Source organism: Athalia rosae, chromosome 1 (assembly GCF_917208135.1).
Source record: "Athalia rosae chromosome 1, iyAthRosa1.1, whole genome shotgun sequence".
NCBI lineage: Eukaryota > Metazoa > Arthropoda > Insecta > Hymenoptera > Athaliidae > Athalia > Athalia rosae.
The window spans coordinates 9,492,866-9,517,561 of NC_064026.1; the positions used below are offsets into that span (position 1 = coordinate 9,492,866).

The 24,696-nt window shown below is 42.7% G+C and overlaps 1 protein-coding gene across 2 annotated transcripts in view; it reads left to right on the forward strand.

The window, feature by feature from the left end:
• LOC105685064 (serine/threonine-protein kinase minibrain) overlaps positions 1–24,696 on the forward strand; it is a 47,513-nt gene that overhangs the window by 11,089 nt on the left and 11,728 nt on the right. For both annotated transcript variants that reach the window (XM_012398879.3, XM_048651631.1), the window contains one exon: positions 15,171–15,409. In XM_012398879.3, the coding sequence (XP_012254302.1) occupies positions 15,171–15,409 (239 nt within the window). The remainder of the gene's footprint in view (positions 1–15,170; positions 15,410–24,696) is intronic.

Sequence of the window (24,696 nt, forward strand, 5' to 3'; positions counted from 1 at the left end):
AATTTTTCCCATCGAGCTATCCTCGATTTTCACTTTTTGGACCCATCATAAATAGGTGATAACTCGATCAATTTTATCGATAACTCAATTTGACTCTCAAATTCGGATGCCTGAGATCAAAATATTCAAGAATACCACAGAGAACCCTAAGAAAAATGTCGGATGTCGGCCCCAATTTTGCGAAAAATCTGAAGCTATAAGCTTGGCGATTTTCGATTCAATTGAAAAACCATAAATCATTCGGCTGACATATTTGGAAAATTGAATACCAACCCCTCAGCCAATCAGCAATCGAATAAAATGTCATCACCGTTCAACGGCAGAATTCACCCATTTCGCAGAGTCCAATCGGCCCACAAGCAAAATGTAACGGCACCCAATCGGTACGGCGCTCATTTAGCTGTACGAATTCAGAAACACGACGCTCATCTCGTTGCATCTCGCGTTTCAAGTTTCGACTGGTCATCAACTTTTTAGAACAGGAGGTCACGAGAATTTTCTAAGATAAACCTTGAATTATTAAAGTTCAAACAAAAAGTTTGTCGAGTCATGTTACTAAAAATGTATGGATGCGAAGACGAAAACCTTCTTACTAACTCGTACGATTCTATATCATCGGCAATTAATTCGTCGAACGTATTTCTATGCGGATCGTATAGGAATCCTATTACGATGCTACAAGGGTGTCTGCACAGTTTAAAAATACACAGTTACGAACTGGACAGACAGGCGAAGAGCTAGGAAGAGAGCAAAACGGTTAAAAAAAAAAAGAACAAGAAGAAGAAGAGGGGAGAGACAGAGCGAAAGAAAAAAGTCTCTACATTGTCAAAGAGTCACTGCCTAGGCAACTTTCCAAGTTGCCTATTTGTTTCTTATGTAGATTCACGCAAGCATTGAAAGTTCAATGAGTTTGAGAACACTGACCCAACCAACGACCACATAATCACCTAGATATACCTGTACCTATCCGTATCTATACCTTCTTTCCACTAACTGCCAGTCTTCGCACTTGCTATCCTGTACACTATATCCAGACATACTTCTACATGTCCATCAATTTCATTTCCATCGTGGTCAGTCGACATTCGAAAATAATGGCAAGAAGATCGTAATAAAAATAGGCCAGCGGAGAGCAGTGAAGGTTCACAATCCCTGGTATAACGATACTTTTATACGGAGACAGAGCAGAAGAAGTTTTCGGTGAGATTATATTCGGTATCAATTAAAGAGTACATCAAACTAACTATGCACGTTGTTAACCAAGATGGCGTTAAATAATTGCGCAATCGCAATTTATGAGATGAAATTGCATCAATCACGATCGTTTCAAAGTTCCATAGTACGATCAATTTTTCATAAAATGTAAGATCCTTGATTCAATACGTATACCATCCCATGTGCCGTAAACTCTTGAGGTTCGGGATGAAAGGGATTGATAAAATTCAACTCGCGAAACGACTCGAAGGTGCAATTTGGGGAACTGCCATCGTCGATGTCGTCGTCGTCGTCGTCGTCGACGTCGACGTCGTCGTCGTCGTCACCGCTGCCGATGATCATCCGCTGATAGCAGCCGCTATTGCTGCAACAACCGGCGCAATATATAAACGGTTTCGTCGTTGCAGCGTTCGTTCGGTAACCTTTTCAGACAGGGTGGACCGAACAGACGGATGGAAGAATGGTTGGAGAATCAGAAAGGCCGACGATGCGATCTATAGACACTTTTAAGCGCTGACCTACGTTCACCAATCCAGCATCACCACCACCACCACCACCACCACCGGCAACCCGGTTCGCATCGACAACTCACAATCGGAGAAACGTTATCCTAGTTTCTATAATCTTCTCGCCACATCTTTCTGTTATATTTCTCATTTCTATTTCGAAAATAATTCGAGACTTTTTGGAACATCGTTCCTTGGTATTTGTCATCCTTACAGTATTTTCTGCCAGCACATCGGATGGAATTGCAAAATATATGATCTGATATGACCGGCGTTTTTTCCGAAGTTCGTTAACTCTTCGAACGGTGCACATTATTTATTTACATACGCAGATCTGTTCGATATGAATGACCTTACTCATATGCCGTTAAAAATTGCGAAATGACATTCGATAAATAATATCCCTATTATTTTATTCTTGCGCGCTCGGTCGCCAATTCCAGTCGGTCGTCTCGCTGTTTCGTCTAGAGTCTAGGGAGAGCTCCACAGTCTAGACAGTTACGTAAACGCGACAAAACTACCAGAAATAATAAGGTGTGCAAGATATCTTTGAGATTTAAAATTTTAAAGAGAAACGCACACACACCTATTACGCGAATAGATATACATCACTCACACGTATGACATCTTTACATTCACGTACGTATAGTCGTTTCGAAAGAATGAAAGAAAGAAATCTACTTAATGGAAACAAAAATGTTCATCCCGGTTCTTTTATTTATTTATTTATTTATTTTTTTTTTTGTGTCAACGGTAAGCCTTAACTGTGACGTAGAAAAGGTCGGGGTTAGATCGAGTATTGGATTTTATAGCCTGAGAATCCCGCGATAACAGCACGGTTTTCAGAAAACCTGAAGAATCTGAAAACAGGTGGTTTATCGCGTCTCGTAAATCAAGGTCGGATGTGTAAGTTAGCGCGAAAGTATTCAATTTGTCAAATTTCAAAATCCTGCCATTCGCATCATTCGACATGGGATCGCCAAAAAATGAGACTTTATCATCGAAAAACTACATCGCAAAATAGCGGCTTTTTTTACACACGTACGAGTTCAAAGAAGATGGTAATACGAGATGACAAATTCAGAACATGTTCGCGCCTTTAGAAATTTCTCCGCGTGGCCGTAGTTTTTTTGTTTTTTTTTTTGTTTCGGTTATCCGCTGTTAGCCGGGAGCATGTATCATCGGTTCATTTGATTATATGCGTTACCGTTGAAGTGCAGAAATCAGTTGATTCGCACATTAACGGCTTTCGAACTTTACCGGCAAACATGTATACCATCTACCCGTTCGTTGCCTGCGGCCTGCAGTCTGCTCTGCTTGGCGCCTCAGCAACCGCGTATAGCAGGAAGAAAATCTAGTCACAGTTGGCAGACCGTCGACGACTCCGATGCGTCTTTTCCGCAGAGAACAACCACAACTTACAGGCTCTCACAACCATCCCCTCTTTCTCTCCTTCGTTATCTTTTTCATTTTGATTCGTTTTCTTTTTTATCAATCCCCGCCGATGTTGAGTGTAGTATCAAGACCGTTGCGGTTACGCCATTTGTACGGTATTACCTATTACAATCCCCTCAAAGATTCACAGAAACATTTAGAGGGTTGTTGCAAACAACACCGAGCAAAGGGAATAAGATGGGGATGATGAGTGAAGAGCAAAAAAAAAGAAAAACCTTCAAGCAGCGCAGAATGGAATAACGGATTTTATACGATCCTCGTCTCCGCAATCTGCATTGCTCGATTCGTATTTGCGGTAGTTTTTATCGCAATTTTTACAATGACGCGCGATGGCCGTAAAAGTCCCCGCAGGACCCTCCTGACCGAACGAAAAGGAAGAGATTTTCGCGTTTGCGGGGATCCTGCAGCGATATTTTCGGTAATATCGAACGGAACGTCGCGAGGTACATTTAGCTCAAGGTTCAAAACGCCGAAAGGTGGTGTCTCGGGGACTCGGAATTTCGGAAGCTCCGAACCTTTGGGGCTACTACCGGCGAGGTTTGGCGTTAAGTTGGATGGCAGGTTGGTGGTGGCTAGCCAGTCGGCGCTTCGTACCTATACCTACCTACTCCCCCGCGCGACGCGATCAATACGTTGGCTCTCTCCGCTGCCGTTCGCTCTCTCATTCTCTTCGTCTCTTGCTCTCTCCCGCCGTCTCTCTCCCCTTCTCTCTCTTACCCACCGTTTCGCAGCGCTGTACGTTTGCTTCTGCTCTGTACTACAGCAGCAGCAGCCCCTGAGCTCGACGGGGCCGCTCGTTCGGAGCGCTCTTTCTGTTGCTATGCCAGTCTGCCTCCCCTCCCTTTCTATCCCCCCCCCCCCCCATCCCCTTTTTCTCTGTCCTAACCTATATATTCCATATCCTACATTCACATCCCGATGCCGACGACGGCTACGACGACGACGACGACGACGATGATACCGCAACGTTCGTTCGTTCGTTCGTCCTGCGGGAGTATGTCTAACCCGATAACCTGACGCGTCGTCATCGCGACACCTTATACCTGTTTCACGTATTTTCAGCCCTTTTTTTTTTTTTTTTCTATCCGTATTCTTCCCTTCGCGTTTCTCTACTCTCGAATGATGTGGAAGGTTTTCTCTAACGCTCCATGAAAATTGAGGGTATACAATTACCGCGTGCAAGTCACACGGTACTTGCACATCACAGTGGTCCTTGAAACGGCGATTTGACAAAAATTGATCTTCGAGCACCACCTCCCCCCCACCTGACAATTTTTCATTTTTACCGAAATCCTGAGAATTTTTCATAACACCCACGTGAATTACGAAGTGGGATTCTTTCTAGTTCAGCCGGAATCAAATTTATTATACCTCGGTGCGTTATAAACCCCATAGAGATGGCAACATTTCGGGGTATCGGATTTTTTTCACGTGGCCCTACCAAACGAACGGGTGAATTTCAAAATTGAGAAAAATTCACAGTCCCTTCTCTCTCTCGTGTGGTACGCAACATTCGCCCGAATTTTTGAAAAAAATCCGACACCACGAAGTCCAAACTTATGCCAGTATTCGAAAGAAGCCACCCATTTGTATATTTGTACTTTGCACATCAGCTGATCTCGCTCAGCGAGGAGGAAACTGCATTTAGAAATCGACGCGTCTGAAGAGTTTCGCTTAAAATCCCACGAATCTGCATAGCACTTTGGGAAAGTCGCATTAACATATTCGATTTTCTCCGATTCAATGTCATATATGGTTGTGATAATCCATATAATTGTATATATTATGGACGCCTTTTCGTTCTTTCCTACGATTAACTTTATGGTCAATTCTTTTCTATTCCGATACAAACCCCCGTTCGCCTCTACGCGCGTACACGTATACGTTCGAACAAATACGCGGCTATTTGTCTTACGGTAGACTGCACATCCTCGGAGCGATTCGGCGCGTTTTTCTCCGATGACAGCTAAAATTGTATTTGACAATGGTTTGATAGATAGTACGGATGATAGTAGTGCTCTATCATCCTTGAGCCCTGCTAATGCTGCCGCTGCTACTGTTACTGCCGAGGCACCTGTATACCGTCGTCCACACCGTTGTGGATGCAGCGAGGAAAACCTGTAGATTGCCGAGTGCTGTTGCCGTCGTCTACCGTTAGTCGTTTATACTTCTCGTTTTTCGCTCCGTCCACTTCTTATTTCTTTCATTTCCTCCCGTGTAATTTTTACCCCCGCATCGTTCCATTTCTAATTGTAAACGGGCGCAGGGAGGAAGAATCTCCGACGCGAGTCGTCTTCGTCGAATGTCATAATCGGCATCTCAACTATCTGCCCATACGACGTTCAACCGGCTGTTGCTGCGGTATCTTCACTTTGTTGTTTTTCTTCATAAGAAATGACCTCTGTAGACAACCCCGTAGCTTGAATTACGTTGCGACGTTGCCCTCGTTCTTTGCTGTGCGCAGAATTTTCAACCTTCGAAACGTCATCTTTGTTGTTTTTGTGTCTTTCTTCTCTATATTCTCGTTAACATTGATTCGCCCCCCCACCGCCCTTTACGATCGATCGTATGAACGGATTATTCCTTACATTTTGTAGAATCGAACGAAGCGATTATTCGGCGAAGATTGACGGTGAAAAAAGAGTTTTCAATTTTTGACGAGGGTAGTTTTATTCGGTTTTTGATATTGCCCTTTTTCTCTTTTTTCTTTTACGGATTCGGATTGATTTTGTCTGCTCCCACCGTCTGCTGTCTGCTTCTGTGTCTGTCCCTCTTTCTCTCTCTCTCTCTCTCTCTCTCTCTCTCTCTCTCTCTCTCTCTCTCCCCCTGTCTCTCTTTCTCTCTCTCTCTCTCTCTCTCTCTCTCTGTCTCTCTCTCCTGTCTACGATCCGCGCGCGCGTCTGATGCCAGCCTGACTTGAGTTTTCAACATTCTCCCCCCCCATTACCGATATAGACATACGTATATTATTATACGTATATACCTCCGTAAGAATAGATACGAAGTTAATTTTCAAAGTTTATACAGATTTTTGAAAAATTCGACGGGGTAAAAGAATCAGATCTGACTTTTTGAGCTTTGAATTATTAATTTAACAAGTTGAGGCAAATCGATTTCGATTGCACAATATTTTACACGTGTCGTATAGCAACCTTCGAATTACAAAAGCTTGAATAATTTGTTGATGCGGTTTAAACGTTTATACAATTATTCAGTGTACGTTTAAACGTCGTATATAGATAATCACACGTTGAAACTCCTTAATGCACGGTGCTCTATGCTTTACAAAAATTTATCCTACAAAAAATGTATCACGTTGCTTAGTTTTTTCTTTATTTATAACTATTTCCCATTCTCCGTATGCGAGTGAAATATTTGTACAGGACATTGGGAATTGAAATTTTTCTCTACTTTGCTGTTTTTGTTTGGTTGTAATTTTCATCCCTCTCCTTTTCGCACTTGCTTGTGAATAATCAATAGGTGTCACGTTTTTCAGAAACGTCGTCAACCGTACGTGCCCTCGAGCTAGGTATCAAAGCGTTCCATCAATTATTTCTGCATTGCGAAGAATTCTTCCCCAGGATCGAATTCTACCGATTTACGATTCCGGTTAGGATTAAAAAGATGTACCCACACGTTTTTTTGTTTTTTTTTGTAACTTTGATTGTGAATCCGAAGAATTGAGAAAATGGACGGGGGTGGGATAGTAAAATTGTGGCTACAGGTAAAAATGAGGGAAAAGAAATTATCGATTCGTTTCATTGTAAACAAAGACCCGTTGCGATAACGTACCAATTAGAAGAAAGAAAAAAAAAGAAAGGAAAATAAAAAAGGGGATGGTTTTCAGAAAATACACAGGTGGTGTAATATACTTATACAATTGGGTGTACTTACACTACAATGATTAATCGTACCTAGAAATGATTAGACGATCTTATCGTGACTTTTACGAAGAAAAATATCGATCGATACTCTGCAGAGTATATTTTTTTAGTTGAAACTACTCGAAGTAACGCAATCGTCCACCCCGCGGTAAGGCATCCTGTGTACAGTGGTCGCTAAACAGTTGTACCGTTAGTTTCAACTGCAGCTGCAAATGAAACTGCAACTGCGCTTCCGCTGCTGATGTAAAATGACGAGGCGCCACGTATACGTGGTTATTTTTTCGTGTCGCGTGCTGCTGCTGCTGCTGCTGCTGCTGCTGCTGCAACGCGATAGAAAGGGTTGAAGTCGAGCTTTTTCTACCACCCTTATACGCTCCGACGCACGTGTTGATACGCTGTAGATATGAAAAAGGAAACCCTTGAAAGAAATACGATATGATGAGGTTGTTCTTCGTACGCGTACCGCATGCGTATACGAGGTGGACAACGTTTGCATAAACTAAAGCTGAAGATCGTTGGGAGGTACAGTTCGTCCGTAAAAATTAAGATCCGAAGAAAAAGAATCCGAATCTCGACCCGCCCCATAAATTTGATTTTACGTCGCTCGGTAATCCATGTAGGGGTCATCTAACTCTACGCCTGTACCACCTACCAGATTCCAACTTTGTTCGTCCGGTAGATTCGAAGAAAGTTAGCTGTGACAGACAAGAGAGCGATCCCGTAAGGGTGCCGTTTCTTCGTACGGTGCCCCGAAAAAAGGAACGGTGAGGTTCGATTTATTTATTTATCCGAAAGTTTTCCGGTCTTACTTTTTCATCCTACCTTGTAGGTCGGTCGGTGTAGGTATGTCGAACGCATATGTATAGACACCTGTATACTCTACATAAATATTGTAAATGCATAAATACATAAATAACCCTATACTACCGATGCACACGGTATATAACTCGCGAACGATAGAGATGATGTATTCGAGTCAGGGATTTTGATTGTGTACGTACGTACGTACCTATCCTTATTTCGTTTGCTACGCCCGGAAAAAGCAATAAGAAAACTACCGCTGTACACATACACGTGGGGTTACATAGAAACAACGATTCTGATTGGGCATACAAACCGCAACGTCGCATAAATAAACATAAATAAACGTCCTCGTAGTCCCTTCTCGTTGAAATTCGGCGAGGATTTGTGGATTTTTATGGCATATCGAAAATTCTTACCGTACCACGTCGCTTTTATGGAAACACGCGTACCTCGATGATTGGTGATATTTACGTAGCTGCGTCAAAATGATGAAAAAAAAGGTAAAGTGAAGATGAGTAAGAAATTGAAAAATAAAAAAGAACTCGAGTAGAGAGTCCGGAGGAATAAGAAAAAGAAATTAGAGTGTCACCTACGTAGGTTATACCTGCGGTGGTTAGCCGTAAGTGAAAAATACAGGGAGTTTGCTACCCTATACCGTATAATCGCGCGGGGTCGCCACGGAGTTGAAAACAATGAAACTGCAACGAGAGACGCGAGACAAATGGGAAAATTATCCGATGGCCGCACCATAGCTGGCAGGTGAGGGTATACCTTATACCTTCGAATCAAGCTAGAGTGGAGTTTAGAGTAAGTTGAAAGCATAGAATTATTTTAGACACCCCATAGGTGTACGCGATACACCCGAAGTCTTGTAACTTTTTACATTTTCATTTCATATCAGAGGAATTGATGATTCCTCTTGTTTTTTCGTCACCGGGACGAAAAAAAAATATGACTCCTCCCATCTCGTCGCGATAAAACGAAGAGAAATGACGAGAATGAAAGGAAAAATACCGGTCTTTCGAGTTGAAATTTCGAAACGTGGGAAACGCATATTTTGTTGTATATATATGTATATGTATATTCAGCTCCGGATGTAGACCGATTCAATAAGCGTCAACGGTCAATTAACTCCTCTGCTATTTTTAATACGTTTATACGGTTTAATTTGAAAACTCGGTCAGGATCGAATTAGTATGACCAAGAATATTGACAAAGGACACCGCTCATTACGAACCTACGGACGCGTCACGTGACGTTTTCACCCGACGAAGACGAAGACGATGACGACGAAACAGTAACAGAAGCAGAAGAACAAGGGGACCTTAGTGTCACACTTACCGTCGTTCTGTGCTTGACTAATGATGCTAAAACAGCTGACTCTCTATAGTCTATATATCCGCGTATAGTACAAGTCGCCGTTGCGTCACGTTTCAGAGTTAGGAAAAGTGCAACGTCCTCCTAGGTTCGACCCGCGGGGCGTCGCGTTGTCCTATGGCAGGCATGGTTGGCAGCGACCCTCTTGACGTTTAATTTCTTTGCACCGTGGCACCAAAGAGAAAGCAGAATAAGAAGTTGAAAAAAAAAGAAAAAAAAAGAAACGAAACGAAAAAAAGAAAAGATACCAACAAAAGGTATTTTAAAAGAGAAACACACAGAAAAAAAGAAACCAACGAAAGACGAAGTAACAAAAACAATGAAAAGAGAGAAGAGAATCACCGCGAAAATGCATAAATTCCAGTCACACGGGTCTTCTTCCTCCGCGATTCTCCCTGGGGATGGTGCACGACGATGTTGCGGAAACCTACCTGGTGCAGAAGTAGCTCATATACGGGACAAACTGAACAAGAAACATATAGGCCAATCGTGTACAGAACCTGGAGACATGAATGAAACTAGAATGCGTGTGGGTTATCACGACCGTGTGTCAGGCTTTCGTGACCTCTCGAAGATGGTTCTCAACCGCACGCGAAACTCACTGCGCGCATATTTTTGTATATCCGCTGCACGCTGCGAGTTCCTTTGAAATTTTTTAATCGGCGATTTTTATAACATTCCTCGTTCGACGCATGTCCGATTGTCGCGCCTTATCTTGTCTGCGAGGCATGCCCTGAACGGCTGCCTGTGAGTATAACCAAAAATAGAAAACATTGTGATTCCATAATATAACACTGATTGAATTCGTAAACGCCGCTGATCTCTAGTGCATAGAAATTGGTGATAAACGCGCTTTGCTTTATCCTAAGGACGAGCAAAACTCCTTCATATTTTCACATTGAATGTTTTTCGAACGAGAAGTACATTAAATACCGTGGATATGTTAATATTATCGAAATTTTAATGTAATGTGTACACATATTTGCACCGTGTCGTCATGCGTCGCAAAAATTATGATAAATCGCGAGAATTGAGCGATTGTTGAATAAAATATAGCGCACAGCGTGTGGACCGAGATAGCCCACTGTAGCCACACGATATGCTAGCAGACTTTCGGTATTATGTCGGTTTTTTATTTATTTATTTATTTATTTATTTTTTTGTTCGTCTTATCGTCGAGAACGTAACTATGTGCGAAATTAGCCACATTATTGCGCGACAAAACTCAGATTGCGTTAGTCGGTTTCCGAAGAACGCGATTAGATTTCTGTTAAAAGAGGAAATAGACCTCGGTCATTGTGATGTGCGATAATAACGCGAACGACTACCGTAAGAGGGTAAGAAGGAAAATAATCGAATGAAATAAGATGCGACCGATCGTTATAAATTCATATACGCGGTACGAAAGTTGAAGCAAACGTTGAGAACCACAGCTCCGACGGCGTGTTAATGAATGATATTTTTTTCATTCAGCCTCGCCCTGCCCTACATTTCACCCGGTCGACCTATAGAGCTTCCGTGCAGTCGACCCGCGCCCACGGTCCGACTTTCCGACTATACATATATACAAATATATACGCTATTCAACCTGCTCTTCTACCGCTGTCGGTGGCGATGCCGATTGTACCGGTGGTAGTCCTACCGCGTCGTAATTAGAAATGATGAAAAAATTAACACTTGCGTTTATTTAGCCCGATTACTCGACACTTCCGTACCGCGGCGGGCGCGTTGGACCTTTTTTCATCCACATTACATACCCCGTTACATGTTCACCGGTCATTAGCTAATCATTCCTTTGGGACACTCGTTGAGTAAAAATATTTGCCTCGTGACCGAATAAAAAACGCTGGTTTGGCTCGAAAGGTTCAACGATTGAACGTCATTCAATTTTCGTACAGGTTTGCCTGTCTACTTTTGTTACGGTGAATTTTTCGATATATTTTCAGTGATCGGAATTTCGGTGATTTGAGATACACGTGTGTGTACATGTATCGGTATTTTTTGTAAATTCCGTAACCGTCTTCTTTTACCTTATGTGCATCTTGCGACAGTAAATGGATTTTCGAGTTGACTCGATACGAACGAAATTGACCTCATCGTAACGTTAGATTTCCCATCTCAATGGACTCTGCATCATCGTCCTCATCATCATCAACTCATTTCTGACTCATTTCGCTAAATCAGACAGCCTACGTTGGTAATTTTTCTCCCCCTTCGTATCGATATCGACTGGTTGCGTGATCTCGATAACGTTTGATTCATTCGTTTTCATATCATATTCTCGCGATAATTCATATTTTTTCCTTTCGTTTTTTGTACTCCTTTGCTCCGCCATCGTCGACGTATTTATCTTTTCCGTGAAATGGCAGTATGAAAATGTGGAGCAACGGCGGGAATGCGTGTGCCATGTGAGATGTTGTGTATTTTGAAAATTATCGGATGAGAATCCAAGTACATGAGGTAAATCTGTAATAAGGCTTCGATAAATTTCATCGTAATAAAACAAACTGGCGACATTGTCACGCGAGAATCCCTTTAAATTCTCCACACATTATGCCCTGTTACCGAACACCCAAAACTCATTCAGAACCATGAATTTCGAATTGTTCAAACCGAGATGATCCGGTCTTGTTTCCCCTATTTACCGACGTATTCCTGTTTCGATAAATGTTCTTTTTCTGACGATGAGACGAACGCGGTTCACGACCTGCCTCAATCCCGGACGCGGAATCGTCGATATTATCCAATACAGTACGTACGTACAACGCAACAAGACGCAATGTAACAAGATATCGAGCCCCGTGCACACCTGAGCAAATTTGCGCATACGAAAGGTTTGCGCGTTTCGCTTCCACACTTGTGCCATTCGTGCGCGAAAAAAATCTCGAGCGTCTTCGCGGCTTCGGACTTCGAAAATTTCGATCTGTTCACTAATTTGTAAGGTGTTTGCACTCTCGATAACATCACGTCCGCTTCTCGTTGTTAAGGTTCTTTTCTACACGTTCCCCCATCGGAGTTGCTTAACGAAGTCGCTCTTTTATCATATCAATTTTTTACCACCATTGATATGATTGTTCGTTAATCGATACCTCGCAGCTCAATATACATAAGTGTCGGCTGAATTTTCGCAAACTTATGAAATTTAAACATTTGAAATCATCGACAGTTACTTCGTGAAACAGTTGGCCCTACAACGCTTTTATACCATCTCCGAACTGAACGGATTACACTCGGTGACCTCCCCTGTTCTTCTTAATGTACTTCGTGTGCGACTCCGCCGAGTTTCTTGATATCAGGGACAGACGCCCCTATTCCCGTCTTTCAATACGTACTTTCGTAAGAAGAAGAAGAAGAAAAAAAAACATTTCCTCCGCTCTCCTACTTCCAGTTTCCACATATTGTCCCTCCCGTCTGAGGATAGCGACGAAGTTTCAGTCGGTTTGTCGTGCGTTTGTCGGGTGCTGCGGATCGAGGGGTAATTTCGTTCTTATTGTTAAGGAACGACGCTATTTATGTAACCTCTCGCAACGCGGCCATCTTGCCTGCAACCTGCAACCTGCAACCTGCAACCTGCAACCTGCAACCTGCGGCACCAGGGACGTACTTACGTCGTGAACGCGTAGCCGACGCTGCAATGAGATACGGCAGGATACGCCAACATAGGTATATGTATAATAACCCGTGCGACGCCTCGAAGTTTCTACTTGTAAACGGAAGGCGTATGTCCGACGTTACTAGAAACTTTTGTCTTTCCGATTCTGTATAGAGATTTGTCATAGCGCATTGTACTACTTACCGTGTGTACATAGGTATGTATACACCTGTGTTTCATACATATGTATCGTACAAACATTGTATCCTACATTCGTGTATTGAAATCCAGAAATGGAAGAAAGTAAGAGAGGAGCGATTTGCCATTCATGCAGATTTAATGTAATAATCCTGTTACAGAAAGTTCGGCAGTGTGAGTTACAATTTTCCCTGCAGTAGAGAGCGTCGTATGTATCGGCGGAAAAGAGAATTTGTATGTTTTTTTTTTATTTTGTTCTTTCTCAAAGGGAGGGGGTCCTTGTCCTTTGCACCTTATATTGTCGCCAGGAGTGGCGGAGGACGAGATTTAAGTCCTAGAGTATGTACCCAACGTGGTCGTTAAAATAACGATAATAGCCGAACGAGTGCCAAGCTTTCGTCCGCGACAAACTATCGCTCAAACTAACGACCAAAAAACCAACGCATTCGATACGAAATTTCTATGTATCACCGGGTTAAAAAAAAAAACGAAAATAAAAAAATGAACTAAATAAATTAAAGAGAAAAGTTCAAGGAGTAAAAAGACAAAACGAATTGCACGTATTTTGGAATGAAAAAATTTATTTCATATTCCACAACATGATATTACGTTCGACTAAGTACATACTTTTCGTTGAATTTCCTACACATCTACATTTTCCGCCCACAAGTACATACTCGGTGATCAGTTTGAATAATGGTACCTAATGTACCGAGGAGTGTGCGTTAAAACGCACCGTCGCTTGTATATTTTCATCTAATACATGTCTCGTGTATTTTATCTGTATATGCGATAAAATAAATGGATGATTCAGTTGAAACGCTGCAAGTTCGTATGTATAATGAATCATCCCATTGGTGATTCCGAGTCGGGAGAATCGACGATCTGTGAATCACCCCTCCTCGCGACGATTAACTTCGCGGTAAATTTTTATAGTCAAGTGCAGCTGGGATATATATGTTGCACATGTACTATAACGAAAGCTAGTGATCACACAATTGTAATCGATTTCTTGTCGTACTCGGGAATCGTCTCCTTTTTTTTTGTCAAATTTTTTCCAAAAGTGGAGTCTGTTTATCAAATGCAAAATAGTAATTGTCAAATCCGAACTCGTTGTGATCCCGATGATATTGAAATCCGGAAATATTCCAAATTCGAATACATCGATCGATCGGTTGGGATTTTGAAGAATCCCAATTCACTGAGCCGCTGCAAGCGCTGGTACTCTTCTGTTCGTGCCGATGTTCGAAATGTGTGGAATTTTCAGGTTTTCTATATCGTAGGCAACCTGTACGTACCTCCGATGTATAGAGATATTCCAGAATCTAGGATACATGTTGGTATCTCCCAACGTACATCACTCGCATACTACAATTATTAGTTCTCAAAGTTGCTCCTCCCGCTGCACCAGTTACAAGTCGCGCTTGCTCGACGATCGTCTAGAGCAGTTGCCAACAGCGTTGCATATTATTACAGTATACCTGAATTGAAATAATAATTTAACGACGCCTATGCGATTAACCTTTCCGCAAAAAAAGAAAAATACCTCGTAATTTTCAATATACGATCAATGACGACGATAACGTTCAACGAAGAAATTCTGTGTGTTTGAGGGGGTGAAACCCATCGCCATTGATCCTCGGCTGGCCCCCATATAATTCATGTTACTAAATTTTCTCTACAATTTGCCAGGGACGACGAGTAAAAAAAGTTTAGACGTATCTACGATACTCGACTGAATAAATTCTCGATGAGAACGAGGGTGCTTGTTGGCGTGGCTAGTTTTATCGCCGATCCTGCGAATTATCGATGATGAAAAATAGCCGGACAACCCGAACGGGTTCGATCATTTCTGAACGGCTTGGTCGATTAGGACGAAGTCAGAGGTGCTACCTACCCGATCCCGGGATGTTCTACGAAATCCGTGAAAAAATCTCAAACAATTTCACGAGTCGAGTTCGCGAGACGTTCAAAATTCCATTAACGCTCGGGATTTCCATCATAATTCTCGTCGACGTTTTGATCGCGATGATCGTATAATGCATAGCGGATAGGATGAACGAATTTATGTTCGAGCGATCGTTGGGGTCTTGTTAAAATTTCTTCTGATTTTCTATATTTCTATTGTTCACTTTTCAGTGACCGGAAGGCCTGCGGTGGGTGGAGCACCACTCTACGGTCGACTAGTCGCTGAGGAACCCCTGCCGTCCGCTGTCTGCGTTGGCACCGGCGGGGGCGTCGGGACGGCGCCGGGGGAAACCCCCGCTGACATCCACGCGATGCAGGCAAGAATACCTCACCGGTTTCGAGACCCTGCAACGGCACCCCTTCGAAAGCTTAGCGTGGACCTCATCAAGACGTACAAACACATCAACGAGGTAAGCCTAATACGATCACGCAAATAATCCAATTAATTCACGGCAGAAAAGAAAAAAAAAAAATATATATATACATAGGAAAAAATTCCAATTCCTACCAATTTTCATTATTTTCAAAGAATTTTATCAATTTTCTGTTTCTTTTTTTTATCTACGAATATCTATCTTCGGTACGATTTGGTTTTTGAGACTTATTTTTCTTAATATTTTCGTAACATGTCGTTGGTTCAAAATGTTAGCCAGCGATACACCGATGCTTTTTCGTTTTTTTTTTTTTTGGTTTTTTTTTCTCTTCATCACGCACGAAATGGAAAAGTAATGCACACTGGAGCTGATTGCCAACTCTGAGGTTACTTCGGGTCATCCCGATTCTGCAGGGCGATAGAAATTTCTTGGATGTATAGAGATATGCGTAATATTATATAACGACGCTCACCGCAGCGTGCGATATCTTGTACCTTTGTACGCATAGACGTTTGAAAAAATGATGAAAAATCGGTCACTCGTGTTCGTAGATACTGTCGAAGTTTCAACGATATAATATTGCGGGCCTATAATCGCTTCGATTTTTCGATCGGATTTCTACTACACTCTCCGTGACAACAGACATTTCATTGCATCGGAATGTATCCGCTCGAAGAAATTAGAGGACGTTTTTCACGATTAGAGGAAAATATACTGAATACCGTGGGTACCACAAAAATCGGAAGACACGACGATAGAATTTTAGCGAAAAGCATGCTGATGTCATCAGATTAGAGGAATTTCACCTCAAAGTACAAGGATATACTAGCCTCCTATTTTTGTAGGAAAACTGTACGAATGTAATGAGTGTATCGTACCGAAGATCAGTATGCCGGTTTTTCGGTGTACAGTTACTATCGTGGACCGTTTAGTTTGCGGGGGTGTTTCGAGCACGGTGAACACGTGATAACAAGATTGGCCGTTCTATAAGTGTCGCCAATGTCGCCTACGCATGTAATCCAATACTTTTTTTCCGGCGTGGGCGACATTCGTGTGGTCTCCTCTTCTCCAATATGAACCATCTAACCGCCGCCGCCGCCGCCGCGCCTGATGCTGCCGTTACCGCTGTCGTTCCCGTAGCTCATCGTGTATCGACTTTGGTTCGTTAAAACTTACCAGAATTTAGGTTACAGCTTCTACCTACGTTTACAAATGAAACTTGTAACTACCGCGACGTACTACACATCGAATTTTCCGAGTTCTCGATGGTTACCGACGTTGATGTCTGATTTGCTGATTTTTAAGCACATTTTTATCACAGAAATAACAAATCACGACGATGCTGATTCGCGAATCGATGTAGGTCTTGTTTATTTCATTTCATTCTATTCGTCAGGTGAGAGAACAGAAACAAGAAACAAGTCTAAGCATCTAACAATAGGTTTTTTCCATTTTTTTTTTGTATACACGGTAAGGTGGCTTCGGTTAATTATTTCCAACTAATTACGGGGCTTTAAACTCGGTTACGGAGATTCAAAGTAACTTGGGATTATCTCGTTTGCTACCGAACCCTGTGAATATTGTGGGAAGGGGTGTGGCTCAAATCTTCAACGGTATAATACTGTGCAGGACCTTATCTCGGTTAGTAGTCTACCTACCTATACCTACCACAGCGCGCCGTCCGGGAAAGCAAAATATGCCTACAGGAGTAGGAGGAAGGATATTGCACCGCGTATACCGTCACTGAAGACTGGACATTATCCGACCGAATTCCTTTGCCGTTACAGGAATCTCGCTCTGATTCGGCGGGATAATATGCGTTGAGGTGTCCCTCGAATCCTGCCGTACTTGTATCGACTACGTCGGTTGCAGATCAATTCGCAGGAATCGCGTCGCGGACGGGATTCGATATAAAATTTACGGGGTCCAAAGGGAGGCCAATAGGTGTCAACATTTTGCTGTTTTGTTTTTTTCAATAAACTTTAGATTTTTGCCTCTTCGAACGCAACGACGATCGGCGATCATTTACTTCGGGTTATCGTGTAGCAGGATCGCTTCGGCGTCGAATAGCGAGAATCTAAAATAAATCCTCGTGTAAAGTAAAAACTGGCGTAGCTTCGCACTTCTGTTGTGCCAACCAATGAAATGTGCGAAATTTTGCCGGTGATAAGATGGAAATTCAAACAGTATTGCCGGTGTTGTGGAAAACCAATAAAATCAATCGCAAAATAGTTTCCAACGTTCCATTCTAGGAAACCTTTACTCCGGCTTCCTTCTGCATTTTCGTTCCTTCTTTTCTAGGACACCGTAGAAAAGTTTAGCATATATACGAGGTGTGCAAAGTTACTGTCCAGAATCGCCCCTCAACTCATTGTCAGTCAGTACTCGTCTCCGCGTATATATGAAGCTGCAGAAGAAATGTCGTGGATATTTTTCGGACTCTATGTCGTCTCTACCGTATTGCTAGGGTCTTGTCGTGGCGTGTACCGAATGTCTGCGCAATTGCGAAGCGATTGTGTCTATAACGATAAGTGGTTGTCTCAGATTTGGAGACATAATTAATTCTATTTTCACCTAGGCTTTTGAATTTACGGTTGGCGATCGATCCACAACAATTAATGTACTTGGCGATGTTTTTTGCACCTGAGGTCTTCAAAGTTACAATCGCGGAAGTATTCGCCTTCGTATGTAGTAGTATCACGGATGTGGTATACGCTATATATGCATACGTGCTGAGAAACGAAGCGGCTAAGATTCAAGACGAGAGACATTTGAAATTACATTTAAAATTAGTTTGAGTTTGCGAGAAGCTTCGAAAGCGACAAGAGATATTTAAACGTATAAGTGTCTTACCCTTTAACTCGGGGACGTGATCACCTCGACTTTTAGAATTAATAACCAAATACTTGAGCTGAAGAAAAATGAACTAAAAATACATCGATCTTTAGAAAGAATTATGACGATTTCGACGTTTATAATTCGCGCAAGAGAATCGCACGTTCAGATTCAGCTGATATTGAATGCGCAAGTTTATTCCGTCTTTGGATAATCTGAAATACCCGGCGAACGCAAAAGTAAAAATAATCGCATGGAAAGTGAATTAGGAAATTCAGAGCTTTTTTACTCACTGTCAAATCTCCGTTTTACGCCTTGCTTGCAGGTTCTCCTCACCGTCTCTATTTCCCCCTCGATTTCTGTCTTCCCTTCCCTTCCCTTCGCTCTACTCTATCTCCGCGCAGATTTCCTGTTACGCCCAGACGTGGCTTGCAACGAAGTGTCCGTCCCAATACTGGTATGAGAAGCGTATGCACCTGTGTCTGTATATACATGTAAGCCTTACTTCTACCCAGGTGCGTTTATTTTACAAGTTCTGTGTGTGTAAAGTTAACCTCATTGCCACTTTTTTAATCTGCGTCGAACATTCTGAAACATCGTGCGACTTGAACAGTTTGAAAAAAATCAAGTACAATATTTGTTTGTATACAAATTACAAAAATGCCATCGAGTCATTCTGTTTTTGAAACCGTTTGTTTTTCGCTACCGAAGTTGCTTTCTCTTCCTCCAAGAGAATCTGCAAGTTCAGCAAAGATTCGATGTCGCTCTCCGCTATAATTTTTACATCCCTCAAGAGCTAAAGGTTAGTGGAAGAAAAAACTGTATTTCCTTGTTCCGTGGTTTTGATTTATTATTCAAATCACGATTTTCGCGTACCGCTCTGTATAAGGACCCCGAATTTCATACGTCGGCGTCACTGTCTGCAATAAGGGCATCGTCGAAGAGGGGGGTTGGGAGAGGAGGGTAGGGGTCGGGATGAAAGGGCAGCGGTAGTGTTGCGGCCTGCTGAAGGAGGTCTGGAACGAGAAGAGTGGAACGGCAAATGAGGAATCGAACCCCATCGACGTCGCGCTGCAGCGTTTCTCCTCGCCGAAGTTTCCGCACGTTTTGCGAACATTCCTCCTGAATCGGGTCTCAGGACTCCCCGGGTCCCGCGAGTCGGGGAGCCGGCAGTCAGGACTGTGTGGGTGCAGCAGCGGGACACATTCAAAGGTTGCGCGTTGCGGGGGGGAATCAGAAGAAGTTAGGAGTACGAGAAGCCAGAATAACTTCGCGTATAATTATTAAAGACGACCCAGATGCCATCCAACAGAGACGGTGATGGTCCTTAGCTACGAGTTGTTCGAACTTGGGGCCTCCTCCTTCCACTTTTGCTCCTCTTCTTCATCCCAGCTCTGTCGCCTCCTCGCTGCAACGCGGACCGACCCAATGCCGCCCCCAACGAGCTGTGAATTTTACTATTCGGTTCTATGGACGTTGTTCGCAAACTCGTGGTCCTCACCGAAGTAACAATAAGCGTATACCTACATACGTATTACGTATGTATAACGATCTCCCGCAAACCGTCGTTGCTATACAGTTTACCTATTCAACAATCTTCACTATTACGAAAAATGGTGACTCTCTTCGATTTTTTCGGCGATTTTTTACGCGACATCTCTTGCAACTGAATGTTCGCTTCTTTTTTTAATACTTTTAGTGACGGCTCGCAATTAGATCTGTTCTTACTTTCCGAATTGACAATGAGTATAATATACGCCCTAGAGTGACACGGCTATGGAGGATTTTTTATGCCGGTAATTTATTTTCCCTGCAGCTGTACGAACTTTAATACTTTAATTCTGTAAGGCATCAGATGTGCGCATGTAATTGCATTCTGGAAATTTTCACGAATGAAAGAATTAATCTCTTTTCTCGCCTTTTTTCCATTCATCGGGATTCATTTAATCATCTTGCAGCGAACCTTTGATAATTTACCTGTAACATTGTATCGACGAAGTTCTGCTGCAGGAACAGCTGTAACAAATGAGTTTTGTATTCAAAGATCTATATGGATACGATCCATTAGAGACCATAAAATTTCCACAGTGAATTAACCGCCACTCTTCCTCTGGGCACGTCGTACGCGCGTAGTACCTGCAAGCTATTCTATGGTGTAGTTCCCGATTTTTCTTAGACTGAAACATTCGCTCGCGTGTAGCTCATGCCTGATATGTTCTTGCCGTCGACGACGTCGTCTTCGTCAGTGCGTACCGAGATTGCAATTTTATCAATTTATCGTTCCGTCGCCATATCAATTTCACCATAACTAGCCAATATTCCAATATAATGGAGTCTACTCTAGGTACCAGCACTCTGTCTGCATACAATACGTATTATATGCATAGTTGTCCATATTGGCAAACATGAACATAGCATATCTATATAATATACATCGCATTAGACCTGCTTGAGAAAATGATCGAGTTGCGGACTTTGATACTGTCTAATATTAGAAAATGACTCGCTGGAGAAGGTTTTGCTGGGGACAAAACTTTTATGCCTGTACACCTAATTGATTAGATTTAGTTGGGATGTTGCCCTTAATCATTACGAATTTAAGTTTTCTTGGTACCTTTCGACCGACGATGAGACGATTTTTTCTTTGGGTTTCTATACTGCAAAAATGAAAAGAGGAATCAATGGAAAAGTTCGATCATATTCAAGTTTTAATATGCTTTTTCGAAAGGTTGAACTCTCACTGCAGATAGTTGTTTGGAGTAAAAAAACTTCTTGTATCGACGAGCAATCGAATAAAACGTAGAACTTGATCAGTATTTTCTTGGATCGGCTGGGGCGATGACGATGATAACGATATTGGAAGGAAAGTTTATCGTTTTCATATTAGACGGTTGATTACAAAACTCCAGAGCTCTATCTATACCTGTAACGTAACGATCTTTTGAAACTTCGTATATTCGAAACGATCGAAGGTCGTCGAATATCTGAATACCTGGGCGGGCCAGGTTTATCCCGGTCGAAGGCGATCATTTGCCTGGTTCGTAACTAAATGGCAAAACATGGCCGAACTCGAACTCAGAAAACTCGACCGTCGAGCGGTAGAATCGGCTCGACGGTGTTGCCATCCGTAAGCCCACGTCCTCGTCGCCGTCATCTTGTTGTGAGCTCACGACTCTCTTTTGCAGCTCTCGCGAACTCCCACGGCTAACACAAAGAGTGTCCTTCTCAATCCGCGAATGGAATTCAAGCCGTGTGCAGTTTCGTGCTACGAACGACCGCCTGGTCATAGGTATACCGAAACTTTCCATTGACCGTTGCCGTTGCCTCTTCTGCTGCTCTTGGACGTTGTCGGTTGACTTGCTGCGTGACTCACGCGCGTGTCTCGAAGAACAATTACCGAACTCATCGCTGCTGTTCCTGTTGGCGTCGCTGCTTTTGTTGTTGCAGCTTTATTACAATAACCGCAGTGTTTGTCGAAGTTGGGATAGTAGAAGCAGGCGCCGGTAGCGGGCTGGAACATGAGCAGGATCCTTGATCTTCGATCGTCCAAAGGAGGAAGCCGTAGTCTGTAGTACGTTCATTATCTGCCGGGCGTATTATACTCCTTGTATCGGCAGTCTTTGCGTAGTTTTCAACAGACCGCTGTTGCTTCTTTCCGCTTCTTTTCTCATTTCTCTTTTCGATTTGTTTTCACCTTTTTTACATTTTTTCTTTTATTTTTATAATCCGGGAGGAACGAGAGCAGGAAAATCCAGACTCGTAACGTTGATACAATACGGCGCAGGAGGTGATCGGTCTTCCGTGCGAATTCCTTTTCACATCGCGCGTACCAAGCGGCTCGTTGCGTTGCCTTCGCAAATAAATGCGCTGGATTTTTAAGGAGTAATACAGCTTTCGACTACGTTTAGCTCAAAAGGCCTTCTTGACACCGCGTCTTTTCGATCGTTCAATTCAATTGGAAACATTAATGCTGAGAATTTGTGCACGGGGTAAACTGTGCTGAAATTGCGGAGCTTCGAATAATCATTATTATCGTCGTTATTACTCGTCTATCATCCAAGGCCATTGGATCTTTGACGAAGCGTCGCAACTATATTTAAATATCCGATGACGAGTGGCATAGCGGTTGTGCTGCGATGAATAATTCCTGTTATAAAGTTTGCGGATGTATACTATAAGTGAGAAGATAATGACGATGATAACAATAACAATATCGATAATAACAATGACAATAACAACAATATTAATAATAATAACGGGAACAAGCCTTATATACTATACGGCGAAGTAAACCAGAGTCGGTACCAATCGTTAACAGAGAAGTGGAACACACCAGCTCCGGAAGGTCGTGCAGAATAGTTCACGCTTCGTCTGGACTGGCGTTTTCATTCATGACTCGGCTCGGCGAGGCTGAGCGCGTTGAGCTGCGGTACGGCGGTGCGGTGCCTACCAACTCCACCGTCCACGATCGCTCTTCTAGTTTTTCTCTCTCGCACACGTTATACCTCTTCTTAACCCGACTTGAGGCAACCTCCTCCTTTCACTCTCTTATGGTTCCTCTTGCTGCTTGAGCTCTCTTCTCTTTACTGCATTTTCTCCTTCCCTTCGCTTCATTACTGCTTCCTTCTCGCTCCCTTACTCTTTGCTACTCTCTTTTTCCACTCTCCAGTCTTTCCCCTATCCCCCCCCTACTCGTTTCTCTCATTTATTTCTCACTGTAGCACTCGTGGCAACGGCGAATCCGACAGCAATAGCGGCGGAGAAAAATAGAATAAGAATGAGAAGTAGGAGAAATTCATAACGCCCTCGTCTGATGACGCGCTGGCAAGTCGTCATCTTGTCGTCTGACAGTCTTGGCAAAAATAGCCAATGCGTTTGACCAGTAGGTAAGCGTTCCAACGCTACCCACGCGCTGCCTCGATTTTTTTTCCTTGACACTTCTGACAATAAGAGACATTTACTGGGATATATGTACATATACGTTCTATGTAATCAACTGAATTCTACACGCCAACAAAAAATACCATCGACTTTACTCTCCGGACTGCGGAGAAAAAAGTTTTGAGAAGAAGGAAAAAAACGAAAAGGAATTGGTCAATTTTCTCATACGAATGCAAAATTTTTGATATTTTTTCTTCTCTGGTATATGGCGAATATATGATATCTTCGACGATTCCCATTGCTCTGTACGGTCAGTTGTATTGGCCAAGGGAAAATCTCACGATGGATCAGCTGATTCAAATTGAGGGGTTTCGTAACAAAGACCCAGCTGAAGCATTCCCCCACGTACCTGAAAATAACTGATTTCTTCGCCATAGCAACCGTCCCGACCTACTCCGACCGACATACCTCTCCGTAGCTTGTACTCTTCTCCTATCAAGTTTTTAACATTTAAAATATTCGCCCAACTCATTGTCGGCGAATCATGGAAACGCGACGGTTTACGTAGTGTTACTGTTTCGTTTTTTCTTCTCGTTTTCGATTTTATTTTTCTACCGATTTTATAATATTTCGTTATTTTTTTCTAGACAAATTACTTTTGGTAGCATGGATATTGAAACCTAGCGAGCAATTGGGCGTCGCATTTATTTGTTGAAGTCTTTTTTTTCTCTGTTTTTTGTGTAAAACTCATGCGGTGAAGAGAGCATGCCACAAACCAGTCTCTTTAGTGGTGCACTCGCGCATAGCAACAGCTACCTACCTCTACTGCACGCACGGACAGTGTACAACGGTGCCCGCGGTCCGTTCTCTGCGACGATATTACCATAGAGTAAATACGAAAGGACAATACAGCAGAAAAGGACGGCCGTAGCTACGATTGGAGAAAATACCGGTTAACCTACGCGATTTCTGCACTGCATCACGGTCGCTCGATCTCATCGAAGAAACTGAACCAAAAACCGCGCGATTACCTTACTTTGGTCATCTGCTCGTACGTATCGGTCTGTACATGCGGTGGGCATAGATTGGAAAAAGGAAAAAAAATGTTTCTGACGAATAGTTTTGAAACATTCGAGATACGGGTGAATGGCGACTCATATTTTTTCAGGAAGTTTTATATGAGTTTGAAATTTGACTGGTCGAGTCAGCGGACTTGACTTGGTCCGCTTAGAAATATTAAGACGGGCTAACTTTGTTCCGGTTGAATTTATTCATACGCGAATTTTCAGAACGAATTTTGATGAACCAGAAAATAAAAAAAAGAAAAACGGAATCCTTTTCTGCATAGCTATCGTAATCGCCGTGTTTGTTTTTTGTTGGCATTTAAAAGTATGCATAAAATACGAATTCATGGGACTACTTTTGGTGTACAGAGGTCAGCTTTTGCGATGTTACTTTTGCTATGTGCGGATCGTTGATCACGTTCGATCGTATAAAGATATTAATTCGGATCGTTGTATACCGCCGCTCTTGCTGAATCAGCTGACTAATTGCTGTCCTGCTAAAGGCGATCGTGACTTTGGAATTTCTCGTCACAAAGTCCAACG